Here is a 20,792-nt window from a genome sequence, read left to right on the forward strand (position 1 = left end):
ACCAACAACCTTCCGAACCCACAAATTCATAAATTTCCGAACCGCTAAACTTTCAAAACCGCAAAATTTCGAACATGTAAACTTGGGGTGGGGTTGGTAGGCATGGGGTGGGGTTAGGTGGGTGGGTGTGGAGTGAGTTGGTGAGGGTGGGGAAGGTTGAGAAGGAGTTTTGGAAAATATTTTCCCTTCTCTTGATAAGGAAAATATTTTCCTCCAATTGGAGGAAAATGAGTTCATAAGGAAAACGTTTTTCAAAATATTTAAACCAACCAAACATGGAAAAATTAGAAAATATTTTCCTTCGTACCGAGCACACCCTAAGTCTCTATTTCTCAAGTAGAAACCAAGTTAAATAGGCATGAACTAATGTTTGCAACCATTAATTCCACAAATAAAAGCAAGAACAAGGCTAAATAATAAATACCCAACCATAAACAAGCATTAAATTAAAACACCCATTAAGTTTACACACTAGGGTTGGGTCACAGCCCTAGTGAAAATCTAGCTACTTATGCTTGAAATGGAAGAAAAAGAAGAAGAAATGATAATTAAACTCATATTGCTAATTAAAATAATAAAATTTATGTTCAAATAGCTCAAAATATGAAAAACTACTAAAAAGAGTAAAAGGAAATGACTACTATAGCAGCTGATGTCAAAAATTGACCTAAAAATATGAAACTCGTCTATTTATACATGGTTAGAAATTTCGAACAAAAATGCCCTTCGAGAGGTTCTGCGGCAACACAATTCCATGTGCGGTATGCACTTTTCTTCAGTTTGACAGGATTGGAAGTCTGCGGCCGCAATGCACTCTTTCTGCGGTCCACATAAGTTTTTGAGGTGCTGAACTGGGCTTACATTTTTGAGGATTAATATGGACTTGTGGTAGGATTACCCCGTACTCCGCACAAGTTTGACTCAATTTGGGTGATTGTGGATCGACTCACGAAATCAACACACTTTTTTCTGGTTAAGGCTACTGACACAACGAAACAGTATGCTCAGTTGTATATCAAAGAAATAGTCAGGTTGCATGGCACTCCAGTTTCCATCATTTATGATCTGGGAGCACAATTCATTGCTAATTTTTGGAAGAAATTTCATCAAGGTTTGGGTACTCAAGTGAATTTTAGTACAACTTTTCACACGTAGGCTGACGGGCAGGCAGAGCGGACTATTCAGACGCTTGAGGATATGTTACGCGCTTGTGTTCTATACATCAAAGGTAGCTGGGATGATCATTTGCGGCTCATAGAATTTGCCTACAACAACAGTTATCATGCTAGCATTCATATGGCACCGTTCAAGTCTTTATACGGAAGGAGATGTAGATCTCCCATTGGGTGGTTCGAAATTGGGGAAGCAGAGTTGATAGGGCCAGACCCTGTGCATCAGGCTATGGAAAAAGTTAAGATCATTAAGGAGCGGTCAAAGACTGCTTAGAGTTGTCAGAAGTCCTATTCGGATGTTCGTCATAGGGATTTAGAGTTCAAAAAAAGATGATTGGGTATTCTTGAAAGTTTTCCCCATGAAAGGTGTAATGCGATTTGGTAGGAAAGGGAAATTGAGTCCGAGGTATGTCGGACCGTACAAAACATTCAGAGGATCGGTGAGGTGGCATATAAGCTTGAGCTACCATATGAGATGTCATTAGTGCACCCGGTGTTTCATGTGTCTATGTTGAAGAAAGTTGTTGGAGATCCGATACTCATTGTTCTGGTTGAGACTATTGAGGTTAATGAGAAATTGACGTATGAAGAAATTCCAGTTTCTATTATTGATCGGCAAGTCCGAAAGTTGAGAAATAAAGAAATTGCATCCGTGAAATTGCTATGGCGAAACCAATGGGTTGAAGAGGCTACTTGGGAGGCCGAGGAAGAAATGAAGAAAAAGTATCCTTATTTGTTTGAATAGCCATGTATTTATAAAGTTGTGTTCTATGAAAATTCTAAGGGTAACCTTCTATGAATTATGTATCATTTGTACAATTGATGTTAAGGGTGTTCCTTTTCTGGTAATATGTTGCTTGTGAGGCCACATTTAGTCTTGTTTTGTGTTATGTTACGTCGTTGGATTATGTATATGTTGTTAGGATGTATTTCTGGGGTTCTCTGGTAGGTGGATAGGCCCAGTTACAAGGGAAACTCTGGCAAAATTTTTAGAAATTTAGGGAGTTAGTAAAATTTGGGGTTGCTGGTGTATGGTATGGAAATTGACTCGTATCAAATGCTAATAGTGAACTTTGACCCTCATTCGAGGATGAATGATCCTAAGTGGGGGAGAATGTAAGGCCTCGTAAAATTTCGCGAAGGAAAAATAATGTTTCGTAGTGCCGAACTGGGCTTACGTGTTTGAGAATCGGACTTTTTGGGTTGAACAATGCACCGAAAAGTAAAGAAAAAATTTGGGCAGAAAAATGCATTTTTGCGGCCCACTATGCGGTCGCAGAATCACTCTGCGGACCGCATAATGGCCGCAGAGTGAGGCCGAGATGGGCAGGCTTAGATGCCATTCTGCGATCGACTATGCGACCGCAGAACTATTCTGTAGTTCATTATGCGACTGCAGAATAGGTCTGCGGGCCGCATAGTGACCGCAAACCCAGGCATATTTTTTTCCAATTCCGAAGGCCATATTATACGGCCGATATGCGGACCGCATATCAATTATTTCTGAAGCTTCATTTTTGGGTTTTTATAACCCGACCCTACTTCATTAAATAGACGCAATTGACCATTTTTGAGCAAAAATCTAACATTTTGCGAGTGAGAGAGTGCCCTAGAGTGAGAGGGTGATCGTCAACAAATTGTCCTTTAATTCTTGCTCAAATCTTTGAAAATTAACAAGGAAAACTCACTATGTCTTCATCCTGAAGGTAAGATTCTACACCCTAACCCTCAATTTCGAAATTTATCTAAGAATGGGTAATTAGCAAGATAATTTTTGGGTATGGGAGTTGTTTATTTTGCTTGCATGTGTTATCAAAGGGTGTAGGAAGATTGTGAGCTAAAAATGGTAAAGAATGGGTTGTGGGATGATAGAATCCTCCATAAAAAGACCTTGAAAACTTAATGCACACCTAGTGTTTGATAAAATGCTCAAATGAGCTAGAACCATGATCATATTTCTAATTTTGGTTCAACTTTTTATATTTCTAAAATAGATTGAAGTTGCTAAGAATTCCGGAACATTTTAGAGTTTAAGGAAGCTCAATTGAGGTATGTTGGCTAAACTCTTCTTTAAGAATTGGAACCCCCAATACCCTTGTAAGTTCCAAGATGTTTATTACAAATCGAGAATTCCGAATAAGTTTGTGACAAAGACATATGTTCAGTTCGTGTTTCAAATGCTCTTATCATATTGCATTATAAATTGAGGATATGTTCCAAACTATGGATTGTGTATCTATATGTTATATTGCGAAGTCGTGATTTATGTGGAAATTATTATGCCAAATTGTTTAAAGATTGTGATTGGGATTACACCTCCACCCGCATACATTGGGGTGAGGCGGTACGACCGCTTTGTGTATAGTTTTGGTATTGGTGTTGAACCACCACCCACATATATATATTTGGGTGAGGTGGCATAACTGCTTTGTGTAGGTATTGGTAACGTTGATGCACTTCCACCCGTATATATTGGGGTGAGGCGGCATGGCCGTTTTGTATAGGTTTTTGGTACTATGGTTATACATCTACTAGCATACATTGGTGTGAAGCGCCAGGGCCGCTTGAGTAGAGTTTTGGTATTGTGCTTACAGCTCCACCTGCATAAATTTGGGGTGAGGCGGCAAGGCCGCTTTGTGTGAAAGTGGTTACATGGGATCTCTTTTTAAATTCTATAAATGTTAATGGCAACTCTTGATAAGCTTGCTTTGGTTTAAACGGCTATCTGTGCTATTCTATTGTCACCCTGGTTCATCATATTCATATTGTACTTTTGATTTCTTAAATTGGTGTTTGGTTTTAATACTAGTGCTATTCTACGGTACTAACATCCCTTTTGGCGGGGAAGCTGTATCTTTAATGGATGCAGGTGGTTCCACAATAGGAGACATTGATTAGTGATTGCGGTATACCCTCTTCCCAGCTCACTTGGTGAGCCCCACTTCATTTCGGGGTCATGTATCTTTTGTTCATTGTGTATTATGTTTGAGGTATAGCCGAGCCTTGTTGCCGGCATTATCATAGTACTCTTCTTTATCTATAGAGGCTCTGCAGACATAGTGTGGGTTATGTATTGGTGCTGGGAAAGTCAAACTATGTTTATGTTGTGGTTGTATTACTTGTTCCATTTGAGACTTTAAAAATGATGAAACAATTGGTTTTGTAGACATGGTCACCTTTTTGTCTAATTAATGAAAATATGTATTATCTTCATTCATGGATGAGTTTGGTAGAAGGAAATCTAACAGGCTTGCTCGGTTGGGTTCACTCATTTGAGCGCCGGTCGCGCTCCCCGATTTTGGGGCATGACAAACTACAACCGCATAGCTCTTCTTCTGCATCCGCACTTCTGGGGAACTTGAAATGCATCTTCTCTGAACTTTGCTCCTGGCCCAGCTTTTGCGGCCGCACAATTCATGTGCGGATTGCACTTTGCACCAAATTTGATGGTTTTTCCTTCACAACCTGCGGCCGCAGATGGCATTCTGCGGTCCGCACTTATGCGTTTATGTGCCTTTTATGTATTTGAGTTTAGATTACTCCTTCTTGAGCTGGATTTCATCTCGGGAGTTCATCTTCCAATATTCCTGCAATTAAGCACGTTTCATTAGTTTTCGGGAGCACAATTAAACGCTTTTGGACTAAAACAAAAGCTAAAAGGCGCTAATAAGTAATCAAAATCCCCACTTATAAACTCCCCAAACTTAAGTTTTTGCTTGTCCTCAAGCAAATAAAGTAGTTCCCACCTCCACAAGTTAAGAACCATTCCAGCTAATCAGAGGTGAGTCATTCACACATTAATTGGGACCAACAATTACCCACACCACTTATGAATTATCAACAAGGCAACAAGTTAAACTTTCACGCACAAATAGTTCTAATGTGACACTTGAGCATCAAGAGTTGACTTTATTCATCAAGGAAGCTTGCTATTTCATGTAGGTCATTTTGGATCCTAAACTCTTCCTGCTCTACTCTCTGTTTGCCTATCTCACTTAAGAATTTAGCACTCAATCCAAAGATTTGCGAAATGTTCACTCATCTCTCTCAAAAGAATATCGCAGGCATGACTTTAAGTACCATAGGCTTGCCCCTCATGTAGATCACCAATAATGTAAGCTCACTCAGCTTGAAATCATGTAGGGCTTGTTCGGAATGCAATGCAGGCTTTTGGAGTATAGTTGGATATGCTATGATAGAACGAGTTCATCTTTCCTTAAGCACTCCATTTTATTTTCTCGGCTCATGCTTTACCAACTCTTTGAGGGATTTTCTTTTCCTTAGGGGAACTAGAGAGACTTAACATCACTCATTCTTGATCATGATATTCAATTTCTCCCTCTTTGATTTCTCCATGCTTTGCATCATTACTTTTCTTTGAATACCTTCAACTTTTCCACTTATTCACTTTCTTTGTACATTTTTCTTTTTATTCTTTCTTTTCTTGCCTTTCCTTCTCATCATTTCTTTTCTCTTTTTGTGCCTTGATACCTCTTTCAAGTTCCTCGTCTCTCCCCCAAACTTACATTTTTAGCCAATTGTTTCACAAGAGTGTTAAGGAAAGCTCAGGAGCCAAGAGAGGGTATACGGGTAAAGGCTTCTAATATGGTTATCAAATGAGAAAGATTTTTAGCTCAAATGAGTTGAATGGGGATAACAAAATTGGTGGGCCATGGAAAACTTCAAGCGGGTCAAGGAGAGCCTACAATAACTTCTCAAGCCAAGCAAAACCTAAAATTTTTCCTAGAAACACATTCGGGGCAAGTACTAGACCATTCGCACGGGTACTTGGACATGCAACAAAAACATATCACCTCTCACGCAGATGGATTGTTAAAGAGGATAGAGTCAAGGGCCCACCACGACCATATTCAAGATTGAAAATCAGTATGGTTCGATTAAACCACTCGATGATTGCCTAAGTCAACACAAGAGTCACAAGGTCACTAACTAGAGCTATTTCTTTCCGAAAACCTTGTTTAAAATCATAAGCACGTAGTTAAGTGTGTTGGTACCAAGTGAAGCATGTTTGACTCTTCGAGCATGATTTAATTAGGTCTTTTTAATCATTCCTACTACTATTATTACCTAAACACCAAAAACAGACTCAATCCCTTAAGAAGGTTGGCACGCCATCCATCGTTGGGAAGAGTCACCCGGTTCACACAAAAACTATCTTTGGAAAGAATCATGGCATTAAGAAAACCAAAGGCTCATTATCCACTAAAACATAGAAAGAAGCTATTAAATCAAGAAGAAGCTACTAATTCAAAAGAAGATATTTAGTTGAACATTAACTAATAAGAAAACAAACATAAATAAGCTACAAAGAAAAAACTACTGAAAGTGTAATGAATATACATAATGAGAGAGTAGGGAGAATATATACATAATGAGAAAGAAAAAGAAAATAATATTAAGTTAATAACCGGACAAATGTCTCATAGTTATCAAAATACAGAATTATCAAAATATGTCAAAGAAACTCCACCCCTCCCCCTCCCGAATAAAAATAAGCATTGTCCTTAATGCTTAACAAACTAAGAGTAAAAGAAAGGTAAGAGTGAAGAAAACTCCCTATAGCTCTGTGGCCATTTCTGTGTCCCCAGCAGTGGAACCGACCTCAGCCTCATCCAATTAGATCTCATCATCCTCAAGTCCGGGAGTGGCTGGGTTGGTGAACATCTGACGTATTGCATCGGCAGTGTCATCAGCAGTGTCTAGCTCCTCAGACTGGCCAACTGGTGCTGCAGGTGCTGTAGGATCTGGGCCTGGGTGGTGCGGATCTATTAGCATATCAAATGGAATGTCTCCAGCTGCTGCATTTTTGGTAACCTACCGCCGGAGCTTGTCCACTGACTTCTTGGAGGCCTGGACTTATGCATCTTCTTCACTTCCTTGGCCAGCTCCTCAATCACGGACCCATGCTGTACCAGAGTGGCCATAATAGTGTTTTGATTTTCCAGAAGCTTCTTCAACTATGGGGGAATCTGGGGTGTCGGAATGGACGACTGTGCTGTAGCATGACTAGATATATCAGGCAGCTTTGTAGTAGTTATCTGCATCCAGTTGCTGAGGCTTGCCAGTGTCTGGGAGACTCATAGAGCAGTCAGTGGAGCAGTGGGCATCGGTGCCGGCTTCAAAGCCGAGGTGGAAGGCACTGAGGCTGAAGGTGGAGGCATGGCAGCTGTATTGGCTGAAGGCTCTACTGAAGTGGAAGGCATATCTGCTGACTCTGCAGCTACCACCGATGGCTCATCAGACTGGCCTACGGTAGTAGTCGACTGACCCTTTCACTTTGGGTTGTGTGCATCTATCAAATAATACCAAGAGAAAGGCTTCTTTGCCCGAACCTTCATGTCAATATCTCACGGCTCCACTCGTGCATCCGTAAGGTACACAGTGATGGTATTGGGATATGAGTAGGAGGTATCCGCTTTTCTTGCGACCACAGACATGTTGGCCGATATCACGGCACCCACATTGATTAGGTACCCGGCCATAATGGAGGCAACTAGAATTACCCGTGGAATAGGTAGGTTTGTTTCATTCTGCCACGGGTCTAGTCTGCTGCATACGAAGGTCTTCCATCCCTTCGCCTGAATGTTTAGGGTGTTCCGCTGAATAGGAACCCCGATTGTGATCCATGGTGGAGGTGGCCCCAGGGTGGCAAGAATCTCAGATAGCCATGGGCGAGCTGCATCACCCATCGCCAGCTTCTCCAAGAACTGTGCCGGCTCAACATCCCCAAACCCCAAATAGGAGTTCAGTGTATGTTGGTCAAATATCACCTTCACATTCCTCACTTTTGTCACTTTGGTCCCTTTCTTTATGTGTTCCACATTAGCGTAGAACTCCCGGACCAGATACTCCTTAGCATCAACTACTCTCTGGGTGAACCACATCCACCCCTTCCGCTCTCGGAATTGTCTCAATACTGCTGGATTATACTTGTTGAAAGCTTTAAGTTGGAATTATCGTTCAAGAGTGAGCGATCTCACCGGCCACCACCCATGGAAGCTGGTGAAGGCAGCTAGACTAATGAAACGGTCCTCCTGGGTGAGAATGAAACAAGTGCACGACGGTATTGCCGTGCCATTTGATGTGATATATTGAATATATTTCTCACACCAGGAAAGTTAAATAAGGTGTCACATGGTGACTTTTATCTGAAAGAAGTATATTTGAAGATATTTATTTGAAAGAATTATATTTGAAAGAGATTTATTTAAAAGAGATTTATTTGAAAGAATTATATTTGAAGATATTTATTTGAAGGAATTATATTTGAAAGAGATTTATTTAAAATAATTATATTTAAAGATATTTATTTGAAGGAATTATATTTGAAAGACTTTTATTTGAAAGAATTATATTTGAAGATATTATTTGAAGGAAGTATATTTGAAAGAATTATATTTTAAGGAATTATATTCGAAAGAGATTTATTTGAAAGAGTTATATTTGAAAGATATTTAATTGAAGGGAGTATATTCGAAATATGTTTATTGGAAAGTATTATTTGAAAAGCATATAGGCGAAAGATTTATATTTGAAGGACTTGATTAATTGGTTGTACTTGTATTCATTATTGGTTGAGCAATATTAATGGTGTTCTTGTTGTCCTACTGTGTATATCACTGGTTGATTAGTGTTGCCATCATTGTTATTTATTTCCTATTATATTCTGTATACTATATTGCACAGGTTATTATACTAGTGAGTGTCTTGACTGTACCTCGTCACTACTCCACTGAGGTTAGTCTTGATACTTACTGGGTACCGACTGTGGTGTACTCATACTATGCTTCTGTACATTTGTTTGTGCTGAGCCAGGTATTGGAGATATCAGACTCGGATAGAGTTAAAGTGTGATCGCAAGTATTCAAGGTAGAGTTGCTTGGTCGTCACAGTCCCTTGGAGTCTTTTCATTTTTATTATACTATTAATTTCTTATTCGAACAGTATTGTACATTCGGTCCTCGAGATCATTCCATGTATTCAGTTAGAGTTCGTGACTCAGTACTACTAGTCTTGGGAGGTTGTTTGAATATTTTCGCTGTTGGTTTCGACATGTGTATTCGATTATCTATTTTTAAAAAATGGCTTGAATTGTTATTATAATCGACTTACCCAGTCTTAAGAGACTAAGTGCCATCACGACGCCTGTGGTGGGATTTTGGGTCGTGACACAGTACCTGTTGGACCAGTTCAGCTCCCGGAAGGATTCATAGCTACTCCAGTACTTTAGGGTGCTCTAGTTCGTTTGGTGAGCCTAAAGGAGGGTGTGGCCCATAATGGTACATTTTCAGTGGCACCAGTAGTCTCACAGGCTGGGGGAGGAGCACAAACTCCCACTACTCCCTCTCCGGAGAAGATAGCTCCACAGTATCAGGCTCCAGCAGTCCCGCCAGTTGGGATAGTTCAGCCAGTTATTGCGGCACAGGCCGGTGATAGGCCTGCCATGTCTTCTGAGGCCTTATTGAGATTGGACAAGTTTACTAAGCTCTTTCTAGTTCACTTAAGTGGTACACCTACTGAGGACCGACAGGATTATCTCGACTGTTGCCATGAGGTGCTATGGAACATGGGAATAGTTGAAAGCAACAAAGTCAATTGTGCTGTATTTCAGATGGCTGGTTCCGCCAAGAGGTGGTACAGAGATTATGTATTTACTAGACAAGTTGATTCACCTGCACTTACTTGGGAGCAGTTCTCACATCTATTTCTAGAGAAATTTATTCCTATTACACTGAGAGAGGAATACCGCAGGCAGTTTGAGCTCCTCCAGCAGGGTAGTATGACTGTTACCTAGTATGAGACCCGATTTGTGGACTTAGCACGTCATGACATCGTATTTCTTCCTACGGAAAAGGAGAGAGTGAGGAGATTCATTGATGGACTCATTTATACTATCAGGCTTCAGATGGCCAAAGAGACAGGGAGTGATATTTCCTTCCAGACAGTTATGAATAGTGCTAGGCGGATCAAGTTAGTTCGTGCTCAGGGGAGAGGGCTTGTGTCACATAAGAGACCCCGTCATTCCGATAATTTCAGAGGCGCCTCATCTGAAGGTAGGGGTACTTATGGTAGGGGTCATCCTCCTAAGCCATTTTATTCAGCACTTCAGGCATCTTACAGTGCTTCAGGAAGTCATGGTCCTATTATGCCTTACTCTGGGTAGCCAACATTTAGTGCACATTTAGCTCCTATCAGTGCACCACCACTCCAGATTCACTACAACGGTTATCCGGCCCGTTCGAGTTAGCTTCAGCAGCAACAACAACAAGATGGGTGTTATGAGTGTGGGAACGTTGGTCATATCATGAGGTATTGCCCTAGGTTGTCGAGAAACAGATCTCAGTAGGATTCTCATGCCATCGTACCGGCACCGGTTGCTCCGCCGCCAGGCCGGCCAGCTAGAGGCAGGGGTCAGACAGTTAGTGGTGTAGGTCAGGTTGTTAGAGGTGGAGGCCAGCCAGTCAGAGGCCGTCCCAGAAATGTAGCTCCTAGTGGTGGGGCCCAGCCCCGATTTTATGCTTTTCTAACTAGGCTTGAGGCCGAGTCATCCAATGCCATGATCACAGGTATTGTTCCAGTTTGCCATAGAGATGCTTCAGTTCTATTTGATCCAGGATCTACTTATTTCTATGTGTCCTCTTATTTTGCTTCATATTTGGTTATGTCTCGTGATTCTCTGAGTGCTTCTGTGTGTGTGTCTACACTGATCGGAGATTCTATTATGGTAGATCGTGTCTATCATTTATGCATGGTTACTATTGGGAGTTTTGAGACTAGCATGAATCTTCTACTTCTTGATATGGTAGATTTTGATATCATCTTGGGTATGGATTGGCTGTCACCCTATCATGCTATATTATATTGTCATGCCAAAACGATGACCTTTTTCATGTCGTGGTTACCTCGAATAAAGTGGAAAAAGGACTCTTGGCCATTCCATCAGCAAGGTTATCTCTTACGTGAAAGCTTGGCGTATGGTCGAGAAGGGGTGTTTAGCTTATTTGGCTTATATCCGCGATCCCAGTGCGGATGTTCCTTCTATAGATTCAGTCCCAGTTGTCCGTGAGTTTCCAGATGTATTTCCTGCAGAGTTGCCGGGGATGCTAACCGATAGAGATATTGACTTTTGTATTGATTTGGCTCTGGGCACCCAGCCCATTTCTATTCCACCATACCGTATGGCCCTGCCGGAGCTAAAGGAATTGAAGGAGCAGTTACAAGATTTGCTTGATCAGGGATTCATTAGACCTAACGTCTCGCCCTGGGGTGCACCAGTGTTATTTGTAAATAAGAATGATGGTTCAATGGAGATATGTATAGATTATCGGCAGTTGAACAAGGCTACTATCAAGAACAAGTATCCGTTTGATAAGTGGGGATTTTGACAAATTATTAGCGCTTTTTAGCTTTTATTTTAGTCCAACGACATTTAATTATGCTCCCGAAAACTAATAAAACGTACTTAATTGTAGGAATATTGGAAGATGAACTCCCGAGATGAAATCTGACTCAAGAAGGAGTAATCTGAACTCAAAGACATAAAAGGCACATAAACTCAGAAGTGCGGACCGCATAATACCATCTGCGGCAGCAGGTTGTGAAGGAAAAACCATCAGTGTGGTGCAAAGTGCAATCTGCACATGAATTGTGCGGCCGCAAAAGCTGGGCCAGGAGCAAAGTTCAGAGATGATGCATTTCAAGTCCCCCAGAAATGCGGATCGCACAAGAATTGTGCGGCTGTAGAAGAAGAGCTATGCGACTGTAGTTACAGTGGTGCAGACCACAGAAGAGCAAAATGCGATCGCAACTACAATTGCGCAGACCACAGAAAGAGTGCATTGTGGCCGTAGACCAAAATTATGCGGCCACAGACTTCCAATCCTGTCAAGCTGAAGAAAAGTGCGGACCGCACATGGAATTGTGCGACCGTAGAACCTCCCGAAGGGCATTTTTTTCCGAAATTTCCAGCCATTTATAAATAGACGAGTTTCACATTTTTGGTTCATTTTTGGCATCAACTGCTACAGTAGCCATTTCCTTTTACTCTTTTGAGTAGTTTTTCATAATTTGAGCTATTTGAACATAGATTTTATCAGTTTAATTAGCAATATGAGTTTAATTATCATTTCTTCTTCTTTTTCTTCCATTTCAAGCATGAGTAGCTAGATTTTCACTAGGGTTGTGATCCAATCCTAGTGTGTAAACTTAATGGGTGTTTAATTTAATGTTTGTTTATGGTTGGATGTTTATTATTTAGCCTTGTTATTGATTTTATTTATGGAATTAATGGTTGCAAATATTAGTTCATGCCTATTTGACTTGGTCTCTACTTAAGAAAGAGAGACTTAGTTTAGAAAAACTTGGCTAACAAGAAATTGGGTCAATCGAGAGATTGACAATCCCAATTAAAGGTTTGAACCTAGAAATAGTAATAACCCGACTTGAGCGTTTGAACCTAGAGATAGTAATAACCCGACCTGAGCTTTTTATCATCCGTTTTGTTCAATACCCATTTGGACTTGAGAAAGCCAAATTTAGAAAAATCACTCTCTGACCGAGAGGTATTGAGTGGGTAATTGAGTGTTGATAGCTATAATACACCCCGACCAATAAAACAAGCTTTAAAGTTTATATCCCATTAGGCAAACACCTAAGTGAAGGTCATAGCCCTAGGCCTTTTTATAACATTTGAAAAACAACAAAAATAATTTCCTAGTTTTATTTCTTAAATTTCAATCGTAGTTTAATTTACACTTTAAAACAACCCAATTTTTTGGAAGTGCAAATTTAGATATACAAACTCACGCATATACTACTAACTCCCATACATATATCTCCCTACAGAATTTGACCCCGACTCTTGTTGGGTATTATTATTGCATCAACCGTTTTCATAACCTCGAATCGAGGTGTGAACTTCGACGATATCAATTTTTTGCGCCGTTGCTGGGGAGCTAAAAATGGTGTTAGCTATATATTTAGGTGTGTTTTTGGGATATCTTCTTTTCCTTCCGTTTTACTAACGTGTTGAGAAATTGTAGGTGTAATCATGGAAAACAATGAGTTCGGAAACTTACCTTTGGGGGATGTGGATGTTGAGGATGATCAAATGGATGAGGTCCCTCTTGAACCTCAAGCCAATAGATGAGGCCGACTGCCTCATGACAATGTGCCCTTACACCCCCACCTCCACCACGAGCTGCTCTACACCGGGTGTTGCCGAATGAAGGGTATGCAAGTTCTATAGTCCCTCATCGTATTAGGGAGGGCAACTTCCAAGTAACCAACGTGATGCTCACTTTGCTCGAGCAACAAGGGTTCTTCACCGATGCATGGGGTCAAAATACATATAAATACTTGAAGGGGTTCGTAGATAGGTGTTGGGGGAGTAAATAAACAAATGTCTCTGAGGATGCGTTGAGGCTAAGGCTTTTTCCCTTCTCTCTATGGGGGAAAGCTTTAGATTGGTTGGAATGTTTGCCAAATCATTCCATTCATATGTGGGATGAACTAGCAGAGAAATTTATTTCTAAGTACTTATCTCCCGGGCACATGGCTATTCTTCGGGATGAAATTCTAGCATTCAAGCAAGAGCCCAATGAACCACTACATGAGATATGGGAAATGTATAGAAAAATGTTAAAAGAATGCCCCAACAATGATATGATAGAGAACATGATTCAGAAAAACTTTCTATCGAGGGATCAATACAGCCAACCAATGTGTAGTGAATCAACTTGACAGTGGAAACTTCATGACTATGCCTTATGCGGAGGCATGGGATATTTTGGATGAGATGATAGATACTTCATCGGCGTGGCAATCTCGGGCTAATGTTCCACAAGGTGACCACAATGTGATTCACCTTCACAAAGAATTGCATGACAATGGGCAAGACATAGCCGAGTTGACTACCATCATGAACTAATTGGCAAAGGCTCAACTTCAACAAGTGCAAAACCCGAGGCAAGTCAATGCAATGGTAGGAGTAAATATGATTGTGAACAAGAGAAAAACAAGAAGTCCACAAGTGCAATAAAGAGTGGACAATTTTGTGCAAGATGATAGTGGATTTGATCAAGATGAATCTTACAATGACCAAAAAGAGGAGGTCCAATATGTGAACAACTTTCAAGGGCAAAGAAATAACTACCAAGGCCCTAGCCAACAACAATGGAGACCTCAAAATAATCAAGGCAATTGGAATTCTCACAACCAATGTAATTGGAGTAGTGGAAACAATCAAAGCAATTCGAATAACAACAATAGTCAAGGCAATTGGTCTGGAAGCAATAATCAAGTAAATTTCCATAACAAAAATAACCAAGGCAATAGTGGAGGCAATAATCAAGGCGGGTGGAATAACAATCAAGGAAATCAAGGGTCGGGTTTTCAAAGGCCCCCGATGTATCAACAACCGAGCAACCCACCTCCTTATCCTTCCCATGGTCCTAGTTCTTCCAACAATGAAATGGGTCATATTGAGAACATGTTCAAGCAAACGATGGAGAAGAATGCCGATTCCGATGCCCAACTTGCTTCACACAAAACATCAATTCGCAACTTAGAAGTGCAAATAGGACAAATCTCTCAAGCTTTAAATTCTCGTTCTAAGGGGACACTACCAAGTGACACGGTGGTGAACCCAAAGGGGGGGAGGGAAGAACACGGGGCATGCCATGGCTATTACTACAAAAAGTGGAAGAGGTGGGAATGCACCCACCTCAAGTCAAAGTCAACTTGTGGATGATGAGCAAGTGGTAGAAGAAGAGGAGATCCAAACCAATGTAGTGCAAGCAAATGATGAAGTGCGGGTTGATATTGATGACACGGTGAAAGAGACTCAAGAGGAAGTGAACCCATCTAGGGAGCATGTGATTGACATACCGGAACCGGTAGTGCAAAAGGATAAGGCACCATTGCCTAAGCCACCTCCTCCATATCCTCAATGGCTCGCCAAGCAAAATGGTGAGAATCAATTCAAAACGTTCATTGATATGGTGAAGAGTCTCTTGATAAAAGTGCCATTAATTGAAGCCTTAAAGCAAATGCCCGGATATGCAAAGTTTATGAAGGACTTGGTGACAAAGAAGTTGTCGATGAATTTTGAAACTATCAAAGTCACTCACCAAGTGAGTGCAATTGTGCATTCGATGGCTCCTAAGTTGGAAGATCCCCGTGCTTTCACAATCCCTTACACCATTGGAAGTGCCGAGTTTGCCAAAGCTCTTTATGATCCTGGGGCGAGTATCAATTTGATGCTCTATTCGGTTTTCAAGATCTTGGGAATTGGGAAACCAAGAGCCACATCAATGAGATTACAAATGGTCGATCGTACAATGAAATGACCGTTGGGGGTGATTGAAAATGTATTGGTTTGTGTTGATAATTTTATTCTCCCGGCGGATTTTATTATTCTTGATTGTGAAGTGGACTATGATGTACCGATTATTCTTGGAAGACCTTTCCTTGCTACGAGGAAGGCTCTTGTTGACGTGGAAGCCAGAGAACGCACGTTCCAGGTGGGTGATGAAAAGATGGTGTTCCACGTGTGCAAATCTATGAAGCAACCAAATAGCAATGAAGTGTGTTCATTCATGGACTTGGTGACCGATGTGATTATTTATGATACAAGTGCCTCGATTAATGTGGGTGATATGTTTGAGGCCGTCTTTCTCAATTTTGATGATGACGGGATGGATGCCTTCATGGAATGTGTAAATTCTTTGCAAGGAATGGGGTCGTACAAATATACACCCTGAAAACTTTCCTTGGATCTTGAGAATAGGAAAACTCCTTCTACAAAGCCTTCAATTGAAGAGCCTCCAATCTTGGAATTGAAGCCATTGCCTCCACATCTTAGGTATGAATTCCTTGGCCCTTGTTCTACTTTATCGATTATTCTTTCCTCTTGCTTGACTAACATGTAGGTTGACTCTACATTGGCGGTGCTCCACAAGAGGAAGAAAGATATTGGGTGGACTTTGGCGGATATTTGGGGAATAAGCCCCGTATTTTGCATGCACAAGGTTAACTTGGAGGAAGATGCCAAACCCTCCATTGAACATCAAAGGAGACTCAATAAAGCCATGTAAGACGTGGTCAAAAAGGAGATTATCAAATGGTTGGATGCCGGGGTGCTCTACCCTATTTCCGACAGATTGTGGACTTCTCCGGTGCAATGTGTCCCGAAAGGGGGGGTCATAATAGTGGTCGCCAATGACAAAAACGAGTTAATTCCCACAAAAATGGTGACCGGGTGGAGAGTGTGTATGGACTATCGTAAGTTAAACAAAGTCACAAGGAAAGACTATTTTCCACTCCCCTTCCTTGACCAAATGCTTGATAGGTTGGTCGGCCGTGCTTTCTATTGCTTTCTAGATGGATATTCGGGATACAACCAAATCTTTATAGCCCTGGAAGATCAAGAGAAAACAACCTTCACTTGTCCCTATGGAACTTTCACTTTCAAGCGGATGCCATTTGGCTTATGCAATGCACCGACGACTTTTCAACGGTGTATGATGGCGATCTTTACGGATATGGTAGAAGACTAGCTTGAAGTCTTCATGGATGACTTTTTGATTGTCGGGGATTCCTTTGATGATTTCTTGGCAAATTTGGATAGAGTATTGGCAAGGTGTGAAAAAATGAACTTGGTGCTAAATTGGGAGAAATGCCATTTCTTGGTCGAGGAAGGAGTTGTACTTGGCCACAAAATTTCAAAGAATGATGAAGATAGAGGTGATTTCTAAACATCCACCTCTAACTTCAGTGAAAGGCGTGAAAAGTTTCTTGGGTGGTCACACGGGGTTCTACCGGTGCTTCATAAAGGATTTTTCTAAAGTGGTGAACCCATTGTTCAAGCTCTTAGAGAAAGATTCTATGTTTCACTTCAATGATGAATGCATGAGAGCTTTTGAATTGTTAAAGTTCAAGTTGACAACAACTTCCATTATCACCGCTCCTAATTGGAGTATTCCTTTTGAGCTCATGTGTAATGCTATGGATGTGGCGGTTGGGGCAGTTTTGGGGCAACGTATCAACAAAATTTTTCATCCGGTCTACTATGCTAGTAAGATCATGAATGATTCCCAAGTTAATTACACTGTTACTGAAAAAGAGCTCCTTTCCATTGCATTTGCAATTAAGAAATTCCGCCCATACTTGATGGGTGCAAAGGTTATTGTTCATACAGATCATGCGGCACTTCACTATCTTATGAGCAAGAAAGATTCAAAAGCTAGGTTGATGAGATGGGTGCTATTGTTGCAAGAGTTTGATATTGACATCCAAGATCGAAAAGGGAGTGAAAATCAAGTGGCAGACCACTTGTCTCGTTTGGAGGAGGAGGGGAGGCCGCATGATAGCCTTGAAATCAATGACTCCTTCCCCGCCGAGCAACTCTTGGCTATTTCAATAAAGGAGGAGCCATGGTTCGCGGATCCAGCAAACTTCCTTGTGTGTGAAATCATCCTGGATGAGCTCTCTTCAAATCAAAGGAAGAAGCTCAAACAGGATTGTCAAGATTATTATTGGGACGAGCTATACCTTTTCCAGATTTGCACGGATGGGGTAATTAGAATATGTATACCGGACGAAGAGCAAAATGTTATTCTTGAGGCTTGCCATTCTTCGACTTATGGTGGTCACCATGGTGGAGCAAGAACGGCGACCAAAGTGCTAAGTTGCAGTTTCTATTGTCCCACTCTCTACAAAGATGCAAGTGATATGGTGAAACGATATGATAAATGACAACGGGCCGGTGGAATCTCGAAGAAGAATGAAATTCCTCTCACTATCATTTGGGAGATTGATATCTTTGATGTGTGGGGTATTAACTTCATGGGTCCTTTTGTAAGTTCTTGTGGAAACACCTACATCTTGGTCGCGGTTGATTATGTGTCTAAATGGGTTGAGGCCATTGCTCTACCCAACAATGAAGTGAGGAGTGTGATGGCGTTCTTAAAGAAGAATATTTTCACAAGATTTGGTACTCCACGGGATATCATAAGTGATGGGGGGTCTCATTTTTGCAACAAGGCTTTTGACACTTTTCTTAGCAAGTATGGTGTCACTATAAAGTTACGACTCCCTATCATCCACAAGCTAGCGGTCTAGTGGAAGTTTCCAAATGGGAGATAAAGAGTATCTTGTCTAAAACAGTGAATGCTAACAAAACGGATTGGTCAAAGAAGCTTGATGATGCACTATGGGATTATCAGAATGCTTTAAAAATTCCTATCGGGATGTCTACATACCAGTTGGTGTTTGGCAAAGCTTTTCATCTTCTGGTGGAACTTGAGCACAAAGCCATGTGGGCTTTAAAGAAGTTGAATCTTGATTAGGATGCAGCTGCTAATTTGCGGGTTGCACATTTTAATGAATTGGATGAGTTCAGGTACCATACATATGTAAGTTCATCCTTGTACAAAGAGAAGATGAAGTACCTTCATGACAAATACATCCGAAAGAAGGAGTTCAAGGTGAGCAATCTTGTTTTGTTGTTCAACTCACGATTGAAGATGTTTCCCGAAAAGCTGAAATCTAAATGGAGTGGTCCCTTTGAAATTATGGGTGTGACACCTTTTGGTACATTGGACTTGAAGAACCAAAATGATGAGGTATTCCGAGTCAATGGTCACCGGGTGAAGCATTATTTAGGACAAGTTGATGATGACCACGTGGTGGCAGTTATTCATTTGAAGTGATGGTAATATACGTCGTGCCGCGACGTTAAATCAGGCGCTTCTTGGGAGGCAACCCATGTTTCTTTTTATTTTTCTTTTCTTCTTTTATAGATAGGTGTTATTTGTGTGCTAACTAGATTTAAAGTGTGTTGCAGGAATGAGTGTGATTTATAGGAACTTGCTCAGAAAATTGGCTAAGTGTTGAAAGAGTGCGGACCGCACAATTGTGATTTCTACAACATAAGGGAACTGCAGCCGCACAATTACAGTGTGGACTGCACAAATTAGAAATGGAAAATGCAAACTCTGAAGTTTGGTCTGTTAGAGAAATGGCCAAAGTGAGACCGCACTTCAAAATCTGCGGTTCGCATCAAAAATCTACAACTGCACCACAAATTCTGCGGACCGCAGATCATCAAGCACATTTGAGCCCCCAGGTAATAGAGTGCGGACCGCATAAGGAATTATGCGACCGCACTCTTCACAGTTGTCCCTTATTTAACCCGTCTGTATAAATGGTAACCTTAGGGTTACTGTTCAATCATCTGCCACACTCAATCCACATCTGTGATCACTCATCTACATTACTTCATATCTGGTATGCTTCAATTACTCATAGAAGTTTTAAATTTTTAGTTTAATTTACAATTTGTTAGGTGGTTTTAGTCTATTTTTCATTAGATTTCAATTTTACTACCATGTGGGGTTTAATCTGTGTTAGGTCAACTGCTAATTGCTCTATGGGGAGTGGGTGAATTGATTTTCATGCTTAATTGTTAATACCATGTCAAATTTGTGCAAAAATTGAAAACCCTAGAAAGTCTGCTCGATTTTATTTTGAAATATGCGGCCGCACAAGAAATTGTGCAGCCCTCGAAGTTCTGCGAACTACAGAAATCCCTTCGTGGCCTCAGAAAAGTGAGTGCAGCCATAAAACAACCCATTCTCTGTCTTCAGAGAGTCGACATTTTGGTGAGTCTAAACCTGTGGTCACACTAATAATTTTGCGGACCGCAGATTCATTGTTGCGGCTGCAAGTTCAAATTGTGCGGTCCGCATAGCCCAGCCTACTGTCGCATTTGAAATTGTGTGGACCACACTTCCCTAACCTGCAAGCATGTTCTACACTCTGTGTTACTATCTGTTTGCATTTGAATTACAACTGACTGTTGGTGTTGCTTGTTACAGATAATGGTTAGATCTCGAGGCTGTGGAGATACCTCAAAAGGGAGGGGTAAACCTTCTAGAGGCCGGGGCAAAAGTACTTTACCCCTCACCCTCCAAAATATAATCACAAAGAAGGCAACAGTCGGCCGAGGTAGAAATCTAGAGCCCTCCGAATCTAGTTCTTATGCCTCATCTCAGGAAGCATAGGAGGGTGACTCAGTTCAAGAGCAGCCAGCTGTCCAATCACAGCCACCGGGGAGGTACCAACTCCGGGACAAGCCTTCAACATCACATAACACCTCCGAGGGTTCAGAGAGTGCTAGTCAGGTTTCGGAGCCCTCCTCTACACCTATCCCTGAGGCACCAGCGACTACTGATCAAATCAATTGGCACGACAACACCCTTCGTGCATTTGTCTCTTTCTTGCCGTGCATACATATAACAATACTAACTAGGTGGGAGAAATGCCAATAACAATAAAAGAAACAAAGTGGGAGGCACACATGAAGCAACAACGACTACAAGTCACATAGAAAACATAGGTGCACAATAAGATCTCAAGATAAAGGCCTGAATGAATACACAACAAAAAGATATCACAATATAATGTATGTCTCTTATCCTCGCCTGCACGGAAACACCCTTCGTGCCATGAACATATGATAATATAAAAATAATGGCATGACATCACCCTTCGTGCTTTTACTCTCATCCTCACGTGATAATATAATCTCAATGGCAC

At 41.1% G+C, this 20,792-nt stretch overlaps 2 protein-coding genes across 2 annotated transcripts; both read left to right on the forward strand.

The window, feature by feature from the left end:
- The first annotated feature begins 15,346 nt into the window (after positions 1 to 15,346).
- Positions 15,347 to 15,955, forward strand: LOC138898430 (uncharacterized). Its single transcript, XM_070184497.1, has 2 exons — positions 15,347 to 15,527; positions 15,624 to 15,955. Exons 1-2 carry the CDS (start codon positions 15,347 to 15,349, stop codon positions 15,953 to 15,955), a joined length of 513 nt encoding a protein of 170 aa, XP_070040598.1.
- Positions 15,956 to 18,038: 2,083 nt separating this feature from the next.
- LOC138898431 (uncharacterized) lies at positions 18,039 to 18,541 on the forward strand. Its single transcript, XM_070184498.1, has 2 exons — positions 18,039 to 18,186; positions 18,279 to 18,541. The coding sequence occupies exons 1-2, from the start codon at positions 18,039 to 18,041 to the stop codon at positions 18,539 to 18,541; spliced, it is 411 nt and encodes a 136-aa protein (XP_070040599.1).
- Positions 18,542 to 20,792: the final 2,251 nt, after the last annotated feature.

This window comes from Nicotiana tomentosiformis, chromosome 9, assembly GCF_000390325.3.
Source record: "Nicotiana tomentosiformis chromosome 9, ASM39032v3, whole genome shotgun sequence".
Lineage (NCBI taxonomy): Eukaryota > Viridiplantae > Streptophyta > Magnoliopsida > Solanales > Solanaceae > Nicotiana > Nicotiana tomentosiformis.